The sequence below is a fragment of the Oreochromis niloticus genome, linkage group LG15 (genome assembly GCF_001858045.2).
Source record: "Oreochromis niloticus isolate F11D_XX linkage group LG15, O_niloticus_UMD_NMBU, whole genome shotgun sequence".
In the NCBI taxonomy this organism is placed as follows: domain Eukaryota; kingdom Metazoa; phylum Chordata; class Actinopteri; order Cichliformes; family Cichlidae; genus Oreochromis; species Oreochromis niloticus.
The window spans coordinates 20,891,161-20,913,834 of NC_031980.2; the positions used below are offsets into that span (position 1 = coordinate 20,891,161).

The 22,674-nt window shown below is 36.9% G+C and overlaps 1 protein-coding gene across 2 annotated transcripts in view; it reads left to right on the forward strand.

Moving 5' to 3' along the window:
- clvs2 (clavesin 2) overlaps positions 1–20,418 on the forward strand; it is a 47,542-nt gene extending 27,124 nt beyond the window's left edge. For both annotated transcript variants that reach the window (XM_003458334.5, XM_005463306.4), the window contains 3 exons: positions 7,942–8,052; positions 8,511–8,743; positions 10,801–20,418. In XM_003458334.5, coding sequence (XP_003458382.1) covers positions 7,942–8,052; positions 8,511–8,743; positions 10,801–10,894 — 438 coding nt within the window. In that variant the 3' untranslated portion in view covers positions 10,895–20,418. The remainder of the gene's footprint in view (positions 1–7,941; positions 8,053–8,510; positions 8,744–10,800) is intronic.
- Positions 20,419–22,674: the final 2,256 nt, after the last annotated feature.

Sequence of the window (22,674 nt, forward strand, 5' to 3'; positions counted from 1 at the left end):
TGCATTCATTCACTGAAGCAAATAGCCCTAACCAATGCTCTGATTTCTCCTATTTGGGTATCATTTCATGACATGCTACAGTCGTGTATTCAAGAGTGATAGAGAGACCCAAATGCTGATAAGTGAAGCAGACTAAATTAACACACACGAAGAAGTTTATTGTGGCTAAAGGTCGGGATGTCAAAAGTTCAAAAGCAAACACAAAAACAAACACATTGAGGAACAAACAATGAGAAGACTGAGGTGAGTAACAGACAGAGTAAGGAGAAGCACTCAGTTATTTATGCACATCAGGGTTAGCAGGTAAGTGGAAACAGGAGGGAAACAAGACACAGTTGAACTTAATCTAGACAAAGAGACAAAGTAAAAGTAAATGCAAGAGACAAATAAAACAGGAAGTGAGTGACAATAAGTGAAACAGGAAAACAGAGAGATAGAAGTTAACTTTCAATATTCAAATATTACAAGAACTGAAGTCACATAATGCTATTGAATACATGGAAATCCCACCTAAATAATAAATGAAAAACATGGAAAAACAAACAAGAACACCTAAAGCAAAAAAATTAAAATTACCAAAAAAGGGAGAAAAGAGCAGCGATCGTGACAAATGCCAAAATGTGAGGAAGTAAAGGGGATCTATGATCCACATTTCATCTATATATTTTCATTTTTGACCTGTACTTACGTAGCTTTGCATTTCATGGATAAAAATATTATCTTCTGGTCTTTCATGCAGCCCCTCAGTTCATCCATGGTTTGATATACTGATGTTTTAGCTCCTCCCCCTTTCTTTCTTTAAAAGACTTGGAAAATGTGTACAGGTACATAGATCAAACTAAATGTGTTTTCTTTATATTACATTATGTGGTAGATATGGATATTTTTTATCTTCCTTTACAAAACGTATGGGCTATGCCTGAAATTAAATGTCAAACCAGCAGGCAACAGAATATTTACATGATGTCAAAGAAAATTTGTCTCATAAGGTTAATGAGGACACCATATGTTGCTGTGTCTGCTTTTGTGTGTGCTGTTAGCATCTTTTAATATAAGATTTATGTGCAGGTACAACAGATGAAAATTAGCCTTTTGGCTGAATCTCTCACATTAGCAGCATCCTTACAGCATGTTAATTAACATGTGTTGACACTCAGAATAATAATGTGTTAAGAAACTTGAGGAAAGTAAGACTGAAAATTAAATGAATTTAATAGAATGTGAACTGAAAGATTAGCATGTCCTTTGCAGCCCATATTGATTTTTAAATATTTGTCCATATTTACTCCAGTAATGACATCCAAATGCACTAAATTGGAAACCCTGAATATTTTCTGGTTTTCTGTCTATTAAAAGATACATTTGGTCTCCTTAAGGAAGACTCACTGCTTCAGTCACCACAGTGCAGCTTATAATCTTGCTGAACAGACGTTTCACAAAAGAAGCAGCTGTGGCTGCTGATGATTGGCTGACTTCATCTGTTCTTTGCTCCAACCATTAAGGGTAAATCACGTCATTACTGCTGTGTGTCTGTGCGCCTCTGAACAGACACGGTGGGTGACCCACAGCGTTCGTGTCAGCCTATCAGTTCGTGTTTTATGATACCAGAAGTCCAGAAACACTGGAGAACCTATGCTGATGCTGCATTTAAGTCACGTGGGACAAAAGAGGCTGTCATGGTTACGACGTAAAACGCCTGATTACTTTTCGTCCCACTTGACAGATTTTTTTTTTTCCATTTCTGTGCATCCAAACATTGGTTTGTTTTCCTCACTCATTCCCATCAGTTTACAGGAAGGTAAGGTTTTATTCCAATAACAACTAAAATTGCAGATTTTTGTTTTTTTTGTCATAAATAATATTCTTAATGACTATCGAACACATTTCTTGGCTTGTCAAACTTATTTCCTTTAATGTAGATAGATAGATAAAACTTTATTAATCCCTCAGGTGGGTTCCTCTGGGAAATTCTGTAATGTTTTGTTATTGTTAAATCATCCAAATAGTCTAATATTAATTTTGACCTTATAAATGTCAGTGCTTATTTAGTATTGTCAGAGCTTTCATGAAAATCTAATACTGCCATTTAAATCTATTGCTTAATTGCTGATTTAAAAGGAATATTTAAAAGTTATAACTTATAATATCTCTATTATAAAGATGTAATGAAATGCTCAGCTAACCGACCAAGGCAAATCCACTGCTAAATGCCTGCATAAGTATTCAAACTGTTCACTAAATATGAGCTCCAAATAAAATCTTGTGATTGATACGCAGTGTTTTATTTCCCTGGGTGGAGCAGCTAAGCATCACCATGGCAGAATGTGCTGGGTTTTAACACATACCAAACACGCCGGCTCTTTTAGCTCAAAGTCACAGTGGGAGGGAAAAATTAAGTGGTTTTTCCTTTTAGTATAGTCTCATTTTAAGAAGACTAATTTCCAGTGATTACTGTAATTACTGTAGACAAAAAAAGCGACCATCACCAACAAGATTGGCAGCTTTTGTGCTGCATTTTGCAGGTTGTGGCCCCAGGTTAGATTTAGACGGAAATCTGTTGGATTGCCTGTGTCACTAAGCAGGAGGTTGGTGCTGCTTTCTATGGCGAACCAAGCTTTGAAGAGAAAATCATTTCTAATGTGTTTATCCTCGTCGGTGAAGCTACAGGCTCTCAGGAGAGGGGGAGGAGAGAGATGAAGCAACATCTAAATGTACAAATTCAGCCTTAATAAATTGAAATAAATAAATAATTTCCACATGTTCGCTTGGACCTGTCTCCATCTTCTGTCACCTTTAATTCTTGTCAACCTTTTGCAGTAACTGAACACACACAGCAGTGACCTGGAGCAGGAGTCCAAAAATAAATCCCCTCACTCGCTCATTTGCTTAGAATCGAATTTAGCCTCCCAGGAGCCAAACACCAAAGTAAATGCAGAAGTGGTTTTGACTGTCTGGTTTCTGGAATTTGGCAGCTTGGATTTACTGACTGCACAGCCTATGTATTTGGCAATTAGTTTGGATATTTAAGACCATGTCATGGCAAAAATTCTAGGTGAAAAAAAGGTTCCACTTAAATGTGGGGTAGGCCAAACAATCCAAGAAAATAACCATTTAGTAAACTGCAATTCACGTGGTCTGAGAGGGAATCAAACTGTTTTCAGACTTTACAAAATCTACCTCCTGGCATGAGTTTCTGAGTTCTATTACTACTGTTTTCTCTCGTTTGGTGGTTGTTTCTGAAGTATTACCCAATCATCCAAGTTTATATAAACACATATTAAAAAGGCAGAGCCCACGGTGAGTCAGCTGCCTTTGGTGAAACACTTCATTGACGTAACAGGGTCTTCGATGTACTGCCAAAATTCATACAAATGAATATGACGAATAGAAAAAATAGCTTAACCTAATAATTTTAGCAGTAGTTTAAAAGACAGTGGATCATTTCTTCACTTTTAAATTCACAAACCAAATTTTGCTATTTTATAAAAGTCTCCAGGCAAAGACCGCAATTTTCCAGTGCCTGATCATCCTGCCATCTCCCCAAGAACAGATACAGTTGCTGTGGAGCAGAAGGGTATTAACATTCTCTCATTAGGAGAGCACTATCCACTTCTAAAATGCATGCTGTGTGGCCCAAACACAAAAATCAGAACAGCATTAGAACTGTAGGTTAGACACACACACACACACACGCACACGTACCAGGGAGTTTATTTTCTACTTTAGGAGAGGATTTATCCTACTATAATTAGTGAACATAAGTGGCCAGGTATGATAAGTCATAAGTCAATTGCATTTCTCTTTTTTCTTTAGGCTTATAGTTGAACTAATTTATTCTGTTTTAAAATGTTAATCCTCGACTCGTCAACGTGCCCTTCCCACACACAGCAGTCTTTTACTGACAAACACATACGCCGGGTCAAAAAGAAAATAAAAGTTGTCTCTCTGCAAACACACAGTCACATTTATCTATAAACTCAAACCAAAAGACAGAAAATCATACTTCTGTTTTCTCTTATTTTGAGATGATGACCGACCTAAACCCACATGCCCACATATGAACACGTGTAGGCAAAGAGATCTATGTAGCAACTTGATATGAGCTGTTTTGTTATTATTTTTTATTATATTAGGATATTTGGCCTTGTGGGAATCTGTAATATTCGTTGAAAAATGTTTTTACCATAGCATTTCATAAGTCACATGCAAGATTTTTAATAGTTGTGAATTATCCAGTGGATTTTTGTTCCCTGGTAAATACAGATTTTGTTCTATTTTGGGATTTATAAAAGGGGACAAACCAGGTGATGCTTCAGGAAAGACAAGTCATACAGTAGTCATAGTCAGAATCTGCATAATGACATACACCAGCCTTCCCTTTATGGCTTGTAGAGAGATTTGTCTGCTCAGCTGAGTGGAAAAAAATGTAAAAATCAACCTCAGCATCTGAATTGAAGTTAGATTGGATGAATACTGACTCGAATCGTCTGTAAGCTCTTGTGTTAGACTTGTCCAATGAATAATATTATATAAAATCTGTCTACAAGTGTTGAAAATCGATTTTTTTCAGCTATTCTTCATCCATTCATATTACCTCTTGCTATCTCCTTGGTGATTCTTTTCACCTATTTCATCAAAGGAAAACAAAAGCTGAACACCAAAAAAACACCTTCCCATTAATTTAAGCCTTTAATTCGTTCTCCATCCTCAGTCCTCGAGATCTTCTTACATCTTTCCCTTTTGGAGCTCCTTTTATTCTCACTGTAGTGTCCCCAACCTGTATTTGAACACCTCCTCCCTCTTTCTTTTCCTTCAGACATCACTTTTGCGAAGGCAGATCAATCCTTTAGCGCCTGTTTCTTTATCTCCTCCTTCTGTCCTCCAGCGCAGCAGAGGGCCTACATCTCATATTCCATTTTTTACTATTTCATGTATAATGCAGTAGGTCCCTTTATCAAAGTGAAAAAATGTCTGTCAGAGCAGAGGGCAGGCCAGAGGTTCAGAATCAAAAAGAAGCACAGAGGGGCCTGACAGCTGAGAGACGAGCTGTCCGACCTCCATTGGAACAAAATACATTTCTTTGTTATTTCTTATCATCTGAACATGAGGTTGAATATTTTTGCAACAAATACACAACATCTGAAACATTAACCAGCATTTCTTGTGCAATGTTAAGTTAATGCTTGTTTACAATGTTTGAATATTTGAAGGCTACACAGAAACAGACAAATGAAATCATTTAAATGTGCAGCTTTTGTCATATTTTAGAGTTTCCAGAGGTGAATGCAAAACACAGGGGGATGTTAGCTGGGTAACAAAAACAATCAGACTGGAAAAATAAAAAAGTAAAACTAACAGCAAAACATAAGCGATGGGTAACTATCACAATAAAACAGGAAGAAACTCAACAGGGGATCACTGAACACGGAGATAAGGATTTAACAAGACACAGGAGGATACTGGAGAGGCTAGGATAATAAACCGGTACACACAGGATCAAATATAGATAGGCTGGAGTGGTAATATAAATGGAATTCTAAAATATTAAAAAGCTCATTATAGTAAAGTAATAGTGGAAATTAACAGAAATCAAACTCAACCAAACCTCATGAAACTGAAAACAGTAATAAAACCAAGTGTTACAGTACGCTCCCTAATCAGAAGTCAGTACTGAAGACTGGAAACAGCAAAATCTACAGACCATGATAGCTTTTTAAAAATGTGTGAATGAGTACATTGAACACAGAGGACTACCATTGTTAGTGTTGTCCACATTTTTCAACAACAAAGAAGTTAAAAGGAAATTTAAATAGCAGGAAATGGTGGAAAAACAATAACTTAGATAAACTTCATCATATGTAAATAAAATATTTATTTATTTAGCAACTCTTAAAATTGAGGATCTTTTCTGGAAGAGTATCCTATACTGATATAAGCAAGATTGAAAATGCATGTTTTTCAAAGGCAGGGGAAACCAGAGCTACTAGAGGAAAGTCACGCAAACACAGGGAGAACATGCAAACTCCACACAGAACGGAGCTCGTGACCCTCTTGCTGTGAGGCAACAGTGCTAGTCACTGAGCCACTGTGGTGCTAACAAACAAACATGACAGAAGTGCTGCGTTAGTTTTTGACAGTCTTTTTTGACTGTATTTTTGTCTCTTCCATCCACCTTGGAAGCAGGCCAAGTTGTGCTGTACACCTCAAACAATGGATTTACAATTTCTTCTTTGTTTACTTGCTTTTTTTTTTTTTACTATACTTGTTGAGACAACATACATCTTTTCTTTTGTTTATTTTTTGGTTTGTTTTTTTAATCTTTTCACACTTCACAGTTTTTATCTTTTTATTAAAAAGATAAAAACTGTGAATGGTTGTCTCTGTGTGTTAGCCCTGCCTCTTGCCCTATAGTAGCTTGGATAGGTTCCAACCCCCATGACCCTGTTATGGATGAGCAGGAGAGAAAGGATGAGTGTGTGTTTGAAAAGATTTTCAACCATTTTATTTTTATATTATGAAAAAATCACTATGGGAGTATGTTTGTCAAAATGCTGAATCCTGCATCTTATTATGAAACTTACCATCCATCCATCTTCTTCTTCGTATCTAATTATGGGCTATCCCAGCTGTCACTGGTTGAGATGCAGACTATACCATGGACTGGCTGCCAGTCTATCACAGGGCATTTGGACATATATAAATATACAATGTAATAAATGGAGTCTAATGGAGTCAATGAAACATTTCTTGTCTTGGATTATTGGGTGTGTTGGTGGTGCTGCTCTTTGCAGGGAATGAAGATTTACAGTAAATGATGATTGGGCCATTACTTTGTTGTTTAGAGGTTAATTTTGGCCTGATTGTTACTCTAAAGGAAAATTCTGAAGGTTGCCTCAATTAATATAAATCATTCACTGATCCTGAACTAACCCACCAGTTCTGCTAGGTTTGTTGTAAATAAAGTCTTATATGTCTTTAAATTTTATCAAGCTCTAGATCGCAGCTTTGTACAGTGTATGAGCTGACATTACTGCTATCAGAGCAAAATCACTTGAAGTGACTTTGGGCCATGATGATTCATATCAGTCAAATCCTGATTTACAAAGCTGCGCTGACCTCAGACACTGTCACTGTCTCTCCCACACATTGCCAACATGTTTTATATAAACATTTTCCCCAAGCCATTTTTATCAGCCAGCTCTGTTATGTCAGATTGCTGTACAGTCTTCACCATACTGCTGGACTACGACCAAACGATGATTCACACACACGGACTGGAGCATAATTATTATAATGGTGTCCAGGAATCACTGAGTTAGGCTCAGTGTACACACACTAACCTGTATGAACAAGGCCTCATTTCCCTCTGGGCTTGTCCTGCAGCTACTGCAGACCATTTCCTATTGACTATGAGATTAGAGGCCATTTACAAAACTAATCTAATGAAAAGAGACAGGAAACTCACTCAGGTAATTTTTCTTTGACTCGAACTGAAACAATGGTGAAAAACTCATTTTGATTGAGACTGGCACTTTTTACAAAAGGCTGCACAATATAATGGTGATTAATGAATTTGCAGCAGAAGTTTCCACGGCAATATGTAGTTTACAGTTTATCTTGTATCCATTGTTTGGTGTGCATTGTTTTGCATATGTTTTTAGTCACCATATGAACTCTTCTGGTTAAACATCTTTCACTGGTGATATTTTTCTGCTATTTTCAGTCTTTCTGCTTGACATCTAGAGTTATCTGTTCTGTTCGTCAAAACAAATAATATCACAAAAACAAAAAAGTAACATAATCTTAGGTGAACATTAAGAGGTTATTAGAACTTGGAAACTGGCAGGAATATTATATAAGTGCATATCTCAGTACTGATATACCGTATTCTGCTGATCTCCAGATATTCATCTGTTTTGTTTTTTCTTGTGTTTCCTACAGGACAGTTTTCCTGCCAGATTTGGAGGGATCCACTTTGTGAACCAGCCCTGGTACATTCACGCTCTCTACACCGTCATCCGACCCTTTCTTAAAGACAAGACAAGGAAGAGGGTAAGCCAAGAGATTTGTCTATAATCCGTCTTTCAGCTGGTGCAAAATCAGGTAAAAAAGCACCCTTCAAATTGGGACCACAGACAGTCTAACAGTAAAAATAACCACACAGAGAGCCTCTCAGAGGCCCAGTTCAATGTGGATGATAGGTGAAAACTAACAGTCAAGCTTTTTTGGGCTTTGTGATCTTTTTCATGGTTTCAAGAAGAGAAAAGAAATTTAATGTGGAGAGAAAAATTCCAAGAATATCAACATCCTTGTTCCAAAACAGCTAAATCAAATGAATGGCTTGTTACTAGACCTTTGCCAAACTTGATGGCATGCTGAAGAGGTAATTCAACCATTTGATTCAGGTGCGTTACAGTAGGGATGCAAAGCTGCAGGACAGTAGCTCTGGAGGACTGGAGTTGGAGACCTCTGGTCTAAATTGTTTCCCTGTGCATCTTTTCCCTTTGCAGATCTTCATGCATGGTAACAACCTAAACAGCCTCCATCAGCTCATCCACCCAGAGATCTTGCCATCGGAGCTTGGTGGGATGATGCCACCCTACGATATGGGGACATGGGCTCGAACACTGCTGGACCACGCATATGACGAGGAGACTGACTACTGTCCAGAGTCCTACACCCTATCAGTACAAGACCTGGAGAGAGACCTGGAGAAAAACCTTTCCCCAAAGACCATGAAGAGGTTAGCACCATCTTAAAACCTCCACAGTGGTTTTTATTTACCGTACTACTGTTTTTGATTATTATTAGTTTTAACAATATATTATTAAATGCTTTAGGACCCTCTTAATGACAACCAGAGCTGCTGTTTTTTGTTGAAGCTAAGGAGTCCCACCCAAATATTTCACAGCTGCTTCAGGATTAGGAACTACCAGCTAATACATTTTCTCAGAGAACAATGGAGGTTTAAAACTTAAACAATGCACAAAAAAGAATAAAATGCTTGTTTTACAAAAAAATATGCAAATACTCTGAGTTACCCTCTGCTGTTTAAAGATCCCACTACATTTCAGTGTTCAGCAGAGCATTTATATACTGTGGAACTAATTTGGTTATCTTTGCATAATTATAGTAAACAAACGACATAATAACAGAGCTATACAGATTTTATCTCACTGCGGTCTTCTTGTAATCATTGTTTCAGCTGACGGGGATGAATATGCTCTAAATGGTTCCATCTGATTTTATATTCATTAGATTTTTATTTAAGCAAGTAGTGTTATTTGGCTGGACCTTATTTATAAAAGATGGACACAGTCCAGTGCCTCAATCCTGCCTTAATGGCCAGATGTGGAATCCTGTAGTTATGGTTTACATTTGATTTATGTGACGTTTTTCTGGTGAGTGTACATTCCCAATTACTAGTTTGAAGTTTTGTTTGTTCTGGTTCTATTTAAAGTAAAACAGACATTAGATGGTCAGGTTGTGCTTTATGGTGCGGCTGTCTTGTACTCAACAAGCCCAAAAAACAAAATGATACGCCTCAAAAAGCTGAATTTAGGTCTCCAAAATAGCTTAGTCGACCTTTTATATACAAGCTGTGGTTTGAAAAAAGAAGCAATAAAGATGCATAATGATAAGATGGGATGAATAAATAGTTTATGAAGTTGAACCCTTACAAAAAAAACAAGTAAATAAGCAATCAATAAGCAATTTAGTATTATCCAGACTAGCTGACTTTGGGGGTTACTTATATATTTACATTCATCCATATGCTAAAATTTCTGTGCTTATTCTTGACAGAGAGAATTCTGCTGAGAGCATGTTTGACATTTCCTGCTGTAGAGTTTCCCCCCTATAGGCCACCGTGCGGTGTAATTCACTGTGACAGTAAATCATCTCACCACTGTGGGACGTCAACTGACTCAAAGACATTTATACTATGGAAGACAAACAGCAGTGAGTTAAGGCAGCAGGCTGTCACTGCAGGAAGGCTCAACCCTGCCAATCATAAATTAATTATTAGTGAGTTATAAATGGTCTGACAGTTACAAGGTGCATTTAAAAATGAACTCACTCTTCTGTTAATTCCCATATAGTAGGAAATAAAAACTTTTTATGACACTTTTTTTAGCCTATAAAGCACTGTTAGTGTTATGAGCGTGCTACTATAAAATCAGTATGCACAAATGCATTTTTATTTAATGTGTGGACGCTGCCATTCTGGCAGGTTTTCTTTTTTATGAAGTATTAAAACAAGGTTAAACAGGTTAACTAGTAAAAAAATAATGTATACTGTATAATACTGTATAATAGATTGCATATAGAACGTAATGAAACATAATGAACATAATGAAACTTGCAAGTAACATTTTATTTTTTCATTTTAGCATTTTGAGTTATTTACAAAAACACACTGTTTATGTTACAGACATAGAAACATATGGTGTTTTCCTGGATCTACATGTATCCAATGTCTTATAAAGTATTTTTAACTCTGTGTGAACAAAATAGTAAACATACAAATTAGAGGACTCCTGGAAATCAAACCTGAGGTGAAGACTGAACTGAAGTTTTTATTGCAGATTTTATTCATACTCACAATTTGCCTCATAGCATGAGACAAAAGAACGGATAGATTGTTGCATCAGACCTTACACAAGTAGGTCGGAATATTTTAACATCAACATAAACCGTTACAGTTAATATTTCACTGCACTTCACGGTTGACACTCTAAAGCTTTCAGCACAGTTGGCGACACAGTTATGCTAATCACCTCCTGTTCTTTGTTCTTGTAGGTCTCAGTCGGTGGTGGAACCGGGAGTCCTGAAGCGACCAGACAAAGTCAAGAGCGAAGAAGACAACATGCAGCCGCTGCTTTCGCTGGACTAAATCGTGCAGTAACAGCTCAAAAGCATACTCGAATCAATATTTACACACACAAATACACTGACTTACTGTGCACAAGCAACACGCGCCCTGAAAAACACCTTCCTCCAGGAAATGCTGCTGCTGCTGTTGGATTCACGTTTTTCTCCAAGTCATGGAAAAGCAAGCAGCAAGAGATGAGAAGGACGTTTCCTCAGACTTAAGGGCATCCTAAGAGCTACTGATGGTGTTCTATATATTTATTTATTTAGTTATTTGTCAAGTGCCAATTCCAGAAACTGTAAATTAACGTCTTTAAACAATCCAGTATGGAGCAGGGAAGAGACGCTCAAGAGAGTGAGTTGTGAAAGTATAGTGTTTACTACACTTGTACAGCATATAGATGATAAAGAATATGGAAAAGTGAACATGAAACTTCAAAGAGGGCTTGGGGCCAGAGCTCTTGAGCTACAGTTTTTCCTTTTTTTGTACAGTAATTTGAGGAAAAATGCCCCATATGGGCAAGAAGCACGGCTCAGGATCAGCAGCAGTGATGGCGATCAGCTTGTTTAACCTCCTGGACCCAAACTGGCAAACAGGCAGTGGGTTTACTGGGAGTTTACTGGGGGTTTACTGGGGGTTTGGCATCTTTCCTGTGAAAACAATGTCCGAACTCTTGGTTCTCACTCCAGTTATCTCTTGGAAAAGCAAACCCCCCTTTACGGTAAGAGTTGGCTCTATGTATCATTTGTTTTTTTTTGTTTTCTTTTTCCTTTTAGTCATTCTCTCGCTTGTTTCTGACCCATATGTCACAGAGCACAGCACTGTCTTCTACCATTAGGGATAACACAAAGCTGCTGTCTTTTACTTTTAACATAGACTCACATAATTACATATTTGTTTGGCAGACCAAAGATATATTTTCTGAATTTAGATGGACAAATAAATGAGGCAAAGTTTTGTAGAAGCAGGGAAAGGCCAAGTGTATTATCCTCTCCTGTGACTTTGTGACACATCTGTTGGATGTAATGGCAGTAACAAGCTTCTGAAAACATATTTCCGTCATTTTAACAGGGTATGCATATTATTATTATAAGATATTTAGAGATTAAAGCATCACATTGGTATGTTTTGCATGTTTTTTTGGGGAAATCACATTTACGTTATACGTTATTGTTGACCGATTATTTTCTCCTATATACAAAGGCAGACTTTTTCCTTTTTTAAATTATCCCATTCACAGTTTTTAAATCCATTTGAACTTATTATTAGTATTTTATAAGGCATTTAAAAATCAGCTATTTGTAGTCTGAAACCCTATAATTACCAGATTAATCTGAAGAATTAAAATGTCCACATCACTGTTTGATGAGAAAATTATTCCATTACCACTGTCAGGTAGTGCAAATTTGATCCTTTTTGTGTTAAGTGTTTGGTTTGCAGCATCTTTAAGGATACTCTTTGAAGCTTAAGAGTGCTGTTAGAACGTCCTGACAGCACCTGAATGCACCGAGACATTTTCAGTGAGGTAATTGGTTAACTTCAATAATTTAACAATTCAGCTGATAATGACACGTAGTGATTAACAATTTATTAAATCCAGGATTAAAGTTAATTGTATTGTTAGAATGGCTGCAGTTATTTTCTGTACAGGGCAGTTAAAAGGCTTGTATTAAATCCTATTTCAGGCTATCTGTCACTGAAGTGGTAACAGAGAGTGCACTTGACATTTTAAAAGGATATTAAGGCAAACAAGTGGGCAGATTTTGTTTGTTAATGACTAAAGTCTAAATCATCCCTATAAACAGATATCTGTATAATAATATTCATGAAACTATTCCTTGTTTCCAATGGATAATCATATTTGAGTTTGTATGCAGCCAGGTAAAAAGTCTGTCAAGCAATCAACTGCAGTCTGATGATGATTTCTCTATTATTAGATGTCTTATTTCAAACATAATATCTTTTTTCAGCTATCCCAACTAACCAGGTTAGTCCAAGACTGAGTTCAGCAGTCTAGCTCATAGGTTCACCAACTGTAGTCAAAGTAATACCAGCTGTCTGTTGCATTTGAACCCTTTAACGTCCTGAAGCTCGGTCCAGCAAAAGAAACAAATCCCCCCATTTGAGGTTCTGCTTGTTTTACTTTTGCTTCTTTCAATTTGTTTATTCCATCCTTTGTTTTTTTAGGTGAAGAAGGCTAACTATAGATACCAGGAAATAACGATAACATAGTGCACTCAAAATGATGATTTTTGAAGTGATCCTCCTAAAAAGAATCAGTTTAAACGCTGACGATGTCATTATTATATGTATGTTTACTCGAGTTAAGAGAAAAGAGTAACTTTCAAGTGCAACATTTTATACTAAATTATAAGATTAATTACTTTAGCAGTCAGAAAATTGTCCTGTAGTATTTAAACTGACACAGTTTTCTATTTCCTGCACTTATCGTGTGTTAAGTTGGACTTTCTCCATATACATGAATGTAGTCCTGAAGCAGTTTGACATACTTTAGTTTAGGTTCTTCCACATCAACTATTCACCACGAGCACACGAAGTGCAAAGGTGTGTCAACCAAATGTTAAGAAGGTGGAGAGCACAGCGGGAAGGAAATACGCGCCTCTGACGGGCAGAGCAGCAGAGTGAGGCTGGCAAACAGACAGCCGAGCAGATCACAGAATAAAGGCCGGCAGGCAGAGAGTGTGAGGTGGCCCGCTGCAACGAGAGCAGACAGCTGGAATGTTAAACTATCACACCAGCGCACACGACATGTCAGCCCCGCTTACCGCAGCTCAGAGGCTCTACAGGCTGTACCCTGTGCAAAGTCGAGTCAGACTTGTTCTTAATGGTTTCTCCTTCGGCTCAGTGTGATCTGTGTGCTTCCACTGAGGTTTAACATCAAACACAGAGGGATAATAATCTGGCAGTGTGATGGCGATACTGTGTTTTTACTGAATATGTGATCAGCCTGATCCTCTAAGAGCAGACAGTGGCTACAGAAACAGTGTGAATAGGCTGTCATGACACCTAGTATTGTATGATTAAGTCCATTGTACGGTCTGATTAAATTTTTATTATAAATTCAACCTTTGCTGCACCTGCTGCTCGAATTTTGTGTTCAAGGAGTAAATTATTTATTTTCAGAAAGAGGCACATTATATAGAGTTGAGACCAAACCTAGATTTCCACAAAGTATCTGTACAAGAATTTTGTCATTTGTACAATTACTCATTATGACAAAATCCATAAAATATACAATTGGTTCAATATTTTTTCTAATGCAACTAAAGTGCTGTGGAGCCTATTTGGAACCAACCCCATTAGTCATCATATGCTAAATGTGTTCAATATTTTATTATATAACTGACCTTGGATCTGTTGTTAATAATCCACTTATACTGCTGCCAATACATAGTCATCCTAGTACGTCAAACGTTGTCTTTTTGTCTGTGCTATTGCACAAATACCTAAAAGCTGCCCTCTGACGTTGGTGTCTTGACACATCGGCTGTGGCAGAATGAGACACGAACAGACAGTGGTCCTGCTTTTGCAGAGCAGCAGATAGACAGTGGTGGAGTGACTCACCCAGGAGACCGCTGTCCACATTTTATTTTGCCTCGTTTGCACTCACTTTTTACGTTAATAGGCTGGTTAGGTTTAGGCATCTCAAACTCCTTTTTTAGTCCAGTTGGTTAGGACAATATTGTGATTTGGTTTTAAATATGCAGTTTGCAACAGTGATCCTGGACATGTAGGTAATCCATATAAATCTGATGAAAAGAGGTATTTTAGAAGCACCCTACATAACCACTTGGGTGTGACAGACCTGTCTCAGTAGCTGTTGTATTATGGCACAGATGGCAATGAACACCGTGTGCGTAACTGTGAGACTTCAGCTGCTTTCTCAAAATGGCAATATTTGATGCCCAAGGAAGTAGAAAGGAGTATCTCTCCTGACATCCCATAAAACCGACATCAGTATTTCCTCTTTTGTAGATGGAGACAGAGTACAAGTTAATCTACAAACCAGTCTACATAATAAAGGCAAAATTCTGGGGCTTGTGCTGTCTGAATTTTAGACTATTTTCACTGTAATAACATATAATGTGTTTGATTATGTTTTAGCTTTATGGTCACACAAGATAAACAACTTAAATGAGTATGTTTAGTTGTGTGATATGATTGTCTTAGTTTGTCACCAAGTAAAACTACTAAGAAAACCACAAACAGTGCAAAGCTTCTAGAAAACTGGCTGATGTGATTGTTTTAGCATTAGTATTTGGTTTCATTATAATGCTGATATCTGTAGAAAGAAGATCGGATCTTTGATTTCCTTTAATAGTTCGCTTGTAGTCCGAGTTCTACTAACCAATCATGTTGAAGCATGTTAAAGGCTTGTGCTGGACAGTGGAGAACAAACACATACTCGTAACTACAAGCTCTAAACCAAAGGCTATAATTTGTCATTAATTCAGGTTGTTACTGGCTTTTTAAAAATTCATATTTAACTGTGTTTTTAAAAAGCACATGGAACAGTCAGATATTGATCAGTGTCCCCAAAGGCTGTCTTCAGGTGATAGTCGATAGATTCCCAGATTGATTCTGATGTACCTTTTGCAGCCACAGTTCTTAGTTCAAATGCCCCTGTGTTCTCTTTCCTGAGAAACAAACATTGTTGTCAATATATTTCTCCCATTTTAAATATGATTATGGGATAAATACAGCAAAAGACAAAGGTCATCATCATTTATTTCTCATGTATTGCAAAATTTGAAGGCTGGCATACCTGCTAATTTGTCTTTTTAAGCTATAACTGACCAATCACTGTTCAGGGGATGGATTTATTAGAAGATCAGTTCTCTATAAAACCCAGTTTACTCATTCAGCTACAACTAAGATTTTTTGCAACCGCTGCTTTCTGGGTTTTTTTGTTTCCTTTGTTTACTCAAACTTCTCAAAAGTCAAGTTCAATCTAGACATTTTTATTAACAACAGCTAAAAAAAAAAACATTTTAAAAAATGATCATAATCATCTCTTCAACATTGAGCTCTATTAAAAGGAAACTGCTTTTGATACACTACAATGATTGCATCATTAAAAGTCATTTTAGGGGAAGAAACATAATATGTGTTATTTGAACTCCTTTTGTGAAGGCAGCACTCTTTCTTTACAGGATTTCAGTGCCAAAGGTCCCCGTGACTTCTCGATGCTTATGACTGTGACAAAAAGGGTAATAGGGATGAAAATTATAGAAGATTGCACTGGCATCATTATGTGAACCTGCACACTGTCGTATTTCCTTCAGAAAACTCCAGATATGCTATCAGCCTTAATCACAAAATGGCGCTGAAGCAGTAAAGAGGCAGCGCAGAATCAGACATGTGAGATGAAAAGGATTAGGTAAACGCTGCCTACCACAACTTCTGACTGACAGCCATGCTTCTGTGATTACTTTCTCCAAAATTCACCTGCAGAATAATTGCAAATACAAATTTAAAAGTATATTTCATTCATGTGACATTTATTTGCAGTCAACCCAGGTTAAGCCTAAATGTTTTGCAGCAATCTTTGAAAACATCAAAGCATCAAAGATTGGGGAAAAAATGTGATCCACTTAAATAAGATGCTTTGTGTTACAGACCACAAGTCACAGGGGAGGGTTACCACATACCTGCTTGCCTGTTTAATCATCCTTTTCATTAACATTTTAAGACAGCAACTTCATTCATCAATGACATCTTTTGATGTTTCTGATGAGTTGTTCAGACGTTGGTTAAGATTAATACATAAGGCTTGGTCCATGTACTATTTTATGCAGCTAATAATAATTCTGACAGTGGAAGGCCTCACTGTACTTTGTTGTTGCATGTTGATTTGTTTGGCTTGTTCAATACAAACACACACTTTCACACAGTTAATTACTAGCAATGTAATCACATCAACTCCTGCAGTTTTTCATCTTTAACGGGAATATAATGGTGTGTAAGTGCCATTGTAGCTACACACACTAAACAGTAAATCAGAGGATGGGGTTAATATTCAACTTAATAACTCCAAGAGTCTCCGAGACTAAATGGTTATCCTGCAAGCAACAAATCACAAAACTATGGATGGTGCGCCATTATTAATTCATTTACTGGTTTATTTTAGTCTTTCTCACAAATTTACAGCTTTAATCTGGTTTACTTGCCTGCGTGGGTTCATCCTTAGGTATAGAGTTCAGCTAACTTTCCGTGGGAATCACAGCAGCATTTCACAAATATGTATTGTTTGTTGTCAGTGCTGGAATTAGTGCACTACTAATGAGGTAAAAGTCTAGATTTATTATCGGTATCAGTGCAGATGTCAAAAAACAAAACTGAACTGTATTTTCAGTCATGGTCACAATAGTTATTTGAGTAGACCAACTTCTGGCACTCATGAGGATTTTTCCATTTTAAGAAAGAGCATTTTGCAAGTTTAAAATTATCAGTCACACTCCAAACAACAAAGTCTAATCACCTTTTGTTCACACTACAATAGAAAGCTGTTGCCATCAAGTGTTTTAGTTGCTGGTTTTGTTCACTAGATGTTGTGGATATATTTTTCACAGTTGTAAAACTCATGCAGTAGAACAGCAAGAGCCAGTACAATCTGAATAAGAGATTCAGGAGGAAATGTAAAGATTACTACCATAAACAGGGACACACGCACACACACACACACACATGGTCACTCACACAGCCACTGTAGATGCTTCCAGTTGTTAGGATAAAAAGTTTACATGAACTAAACATCTGTATACTGCTTGAATATAGCTAAACTGTATCTCACTCAGAGTGTCCTGCAGGTTCACTGATTATTTTTAAAGTTAATGTTGGTATCAGAGGTTGTTTTGTTCAGTTGTAAATCTAAATAGAATGAAATGAGACACAGTGTTTTATTACAGATATACTTTATTGGGTGATGCTTTGTGCTTTACCACACATGCAAGACTTTTTCTTTTCCCTTGTCAGTATTTTATTAAAATTGCTATCTATCTTGTTTATTACACAGATTGTTGTATGAAGTGTATACAGAAGTATGAGTTTAAGATCTGTTCTTATTTAAGAAATTCAGCATTTTGAATGTTATTTCTGTGTTATTGTTATGTCATTCCTGCTGATTCTTGGATCAAAGTATTGCTTGGCACATTCAGACACCAGCTATAACAGATGTAACAGTATATCAGTATATCAACCCGGAAGCATTCATGGAGGTCCTCAAATGTTTGTAATTTTATCTGTCATTTTAATAAATCTGAAGTAAGCAATCTTAAAAAAGAATAATGCAAAAGCCAAATGCTGCTATTCTCCAGTGCATTTATCATTTCATGACACGCAAAAAAGAGAGACATGAATGGGACATCTGTGAATTCATTTCTAGTCTTCTTTTTTAACTACAGATGAGCCCAAATCTGCAACATGAGTTCATTTGTTCTTCATTTAATTTTGAGTAGCTTAACTAATCATAATTAATGCCGTATTTGCGCACCACTGAGCATGGAACGAGCTCTGCAGGACTTGCAGATGTATCTGCAGTTTTCAAGTGACTTTGCAGCTTGAAGCAGGGTGAATCACAGCTCAGATTGCAGCGCTTTATCAGCTCTTTGACACCTGAAGTTTTCTTTTCTTTTAGAAATTACGATTGCTTTCTTTACAGAACAAACACAATGATAATTTATAGCCAGCACCAGTTTGAAAAAAATTCACGCCAAACAAAATCCTGCTTTTGTTTATAGTAGCTATAAGTGTCACATTTATTTTTGTCCTATCACCAAAGTAAATAAAAAAGATAAAATTTCACTTCAGTCAGAGTGTGACTGAAATCACCATCCAGGGACCATTAAAGGGAAGTACATCTTAAGGGCTAATGCGCTGATAAATCCCAGCAATAAGTTTTTGCTTGGTGTAAAGTTAACACCTCTTTTCAGCCAAAAAAGCCACACAGAAAACAGGCACCTGCAAAACTAGTGTTGACTTCTGTAAATGATTTAGTTTCTGTAGTTTTCATCCACAGTATAATATTCTGGAACAATGCAGATATTAGGGGCAGATTTAGTTTAGTTGGCTGTTGCAAATTCTCCATTCATGCACAACAAAAGCAAAAAGGGGAAAATAAGATTGAAATGGGACATTTGTGATTATCTACCCCTGCATGCAGATCTAACAGGCTTTTTGTCTTTTGTATTTTTCCACCTGCTTCATGTACTTTATCTTTTATTTAACAGGTTTGTTTATATTGTAGCGTAATTTTATTTTAACAAAGCAATTCCAGTCTTTAGGAATGCACTTTTTGATCATCCTCAACTAAAAACCAGATTTGCATTGGAGAAAAGCAGCAAGAAAGCAAACAGATCAACATTTGACATGTTGATGTGCGTGCTCTTTAACATTCTTTTACAGATGAAAATACAAATTTGAAAATGTTCCTTTTGAAAGCTGGACCACACTTTGTGACCTTACTGCATTCAGCTATCACTTTCCTATGAATACAGTAATCATCCAATGTTGACCTCCATGATGGCTCCCTGTGTGATTAGAAGCATATTTGATATGAAAATACAAAGCTTCCATACTTTGAGTGGCATTTCTCAAATTTAGGACAAAGTATGTAAAACAATAAAAATGCAAATCATGCCTGTTTGGCAGGTAGTAGAAGACAGGACATTGCCATCACTCATAGAAATGGTTTCGGTGTACTATTGGGCTTCATTTGGTTCAGACATTTGAGTCTAAATGGCTTGAAAAATGTGTCTAGTTTCAGTGATGTACATTAAATGTTCTCTGCTTTGTGTGCCTCTCTGTTTGACAGGCATCGTAAGCCACGTTGATTAACATAACTTTTCCAAGATAACGGATGTGTAAAACTGGCAGAAGTCGCAGCACGTGTACTGTATAGATTGGGTTAATTAAATATCCACATGAAGAGTTTTGTTCCAAAGTGAAGAGATAAAAATCACATTATCTCTGCATATAGCATCATAACGTCTAGTGTGGAAAAAGTTAAACAAAATCAGTCAATCTTTAACAGATGTAATAATCAAGTTTCAAGATGAAATTCCTATTTTTTGAAAAGAAACTCTCCATCACGAGCTTCGTCAGTGTGCTGTAGACTTTGTAATGATTTATGGACCAGCAATGTTTATTCCCCACTGACTTTGACTAATGTTTGAGTTCTGCCAAAGCCACTTCTTCCATTAGAAATCCAATGTATTGTTTCTTATATTTAAGTATTTGTGCATTGAAGAATTCAACATTGAATGACATTTTTTTAAATGACTGATAATTGAAAATGAATGCATACCTTTCAATTGATTTGATTTTCCTACCACTGTTATTTGATTGTATAGTTACAGTAGGAGCTGTAGGGAGACCAAACTACAAATGAATTGTGAAGTTATTATGGGAAGCCAGTATATTATAGGAGCAAAAAGCTGTTCAGTTAGCAGGTGTTAAATGTATTAATGTCCTCAAAGACAATTTGCTGAAATGTAAAATGATCAAAATAAACATGGACACACGCAGATCGTCTCCCTGGTCACTTTTCTGTTGTTTCTGTCTTTTTAAGTTTGACCTCTAAGAATATCACAGCATTTGAGCAGATGTCGCCGTACTTGTTGAAGCTACAGAAAATCAGTAATCAAGATCAATTTCCTCTGAGTGAGTCTGAGGACAAAGAGGCCACACTTTCAAAAGAAGTGTCCTCACTAAAGTAAAACGATACTTCAAAAGACTTTCCTTTAAGTCCTGTGCTCCTTTAAGTCGATATGAGCACAGTACAGCTTACCCATTCTTCTGCTCTGGCACCATGTATTGCCAGCTGGTCTGTTACCGGCCTCAAACATATCTGTGGCAGATTCGTACTGGATCCCCGCCCGCTCTTTGGCTGTTATGAGATCCCCTTTTAATGCCATAACACCCCTAAGCGGCATTTGTGAAAACCAGTTGTAATGCTTTGTTTATCCACACCAAGGAAAGCAGTGATAACGGAAGGTCATGTATTTACTGCCATGACTTGCTGTATCTATTTCAGTTTGCCCATGAAATGTTATGCTATATTTTTCAAAACATTGCTTCATGCTTGTTTTTTCCACTTTTCACACTGGACAGGTAACCTATTATTATTGCAGCTGTTCACACCAACCATATAAGTTTTTGAAGACAAATTTGCGACATGTATTGCGACAGCCGATTTTTCGCATGTGAATAAACAGATCTGACCAGTCAGACTGTAATTAGCTCAAAATGTACACCAGTACTGAGTATACAATGATATGGAAATAGTAAAATAATTCTATTTTATCTGTTAATAGACTCTCTGAAATTTTTTTTCTGCCTCCCTAGAAGTTGTCCCAATTCTGCCAACAAGAGCTCAAACTACCCCACTGACATCCTAAAATGAGAAGTGGGTAGATCAATCCAAATATCGATAGTATCGATACCAATCCTGGTATTGGTATTGGATCAATTCTAGCCTGATGGGATGGATACTTTTTTCTATCCTCCAAGTTTGTTATGTGACCCACTAACGTGTGTTAGATAAATGTTTTTTTGGAGATGAAAATATATTCTTTTTTGTGTTGACTGTCACATTTATTTTATTTATAGCCTACATTGAACCCTTGTAAGCCCACAGGAGCGCTCACGATTGCATTTGCATCATTATCTTTAAATCCTGATAGAACTGCAACAGAATAAGCTAGAGCAATCATTTTTTGCTTATGAAAATGGAGAAATTTTACTTGCATATCGTGAATTCAACTTGTCTCAGGTCACAGTGTCCTTCCACTAATGGCTTTTACAAAAATGATGTAAAAAGCGCACCCAACAACAAAAACATTATCCAGAAACACACTTTGCCAATCTGATCAGCTGTTCATAGGACTTCCTCCATTGGAATAAAGTTCATCATTCTGTCAGCAGGAACTATCCGCCATTATCTGTGGAAACAGGAAATGAAGTCATTTTTCATGGGAAATGCAGTTGTTGGCCTTTCAAAGGTCCATTAGTGGTATTGGAAGTCATGTTTGATTTTGTGCCTTTCTGTTTAGTTCATAGGACACTTAGTGGTTTGATTGCACTGTTGGAAATAGTTCGCAAGAGTGTTCAAAAACAATTTTCAATTTCTCTGTTTATTGCACTTTTTAGCAATTTATGTCTGTCAATGGCTAGGTCTGTGACCCAGCAGGTTGAGTTTATTTTGTATTTTTGATTCCTTATGTTATATTGGAAATAAGTTCTAGTGCTATTGTTTAGTTAGGATTTAGTTGTGGTTAGTCTAGTTTAGGTTTCATCCATTTCCCCGTGTTTGAGTCTTTTATGTGTGTCTTGTCTGCGTGTTTCATGTTATCAAGCTTGCGTTTCATGTCTACGTCTCTCCATGTTTCCAGTCTTATTTTGAAGAGTCTAGTGTTTGCATGTTCAGTGTGTTTTGTTTTACTTCCTCTCGTGGCGTCATGTTCATTTTTGTCAGCTGTGTCTCCCCAGGTGTTTCCACTTCCCTCACTACCCTCTGTCTCTTACTCTTCTTTATCCGGTCGTCTTTTTGTGTTCGTGTTGAGCCACGTCAAGTCTCAGAGTTCCATCTACTGTTCAGGTTCATATTTGGTTTATTTCATAGTTTCATTGTAGCATGTTCCTGTTCAGTTTCATGCTCTAGGTTCTTGTCATGGTTTCCATTCTTAGCCATAGTTGTTTCAGTTTAGTTTCGCCCTTGTTTCACCTCACCTTGCTTTTCAGTTTTTTTCATCAGCCTAAATAAACAGCTCGCTTTTTGTTAA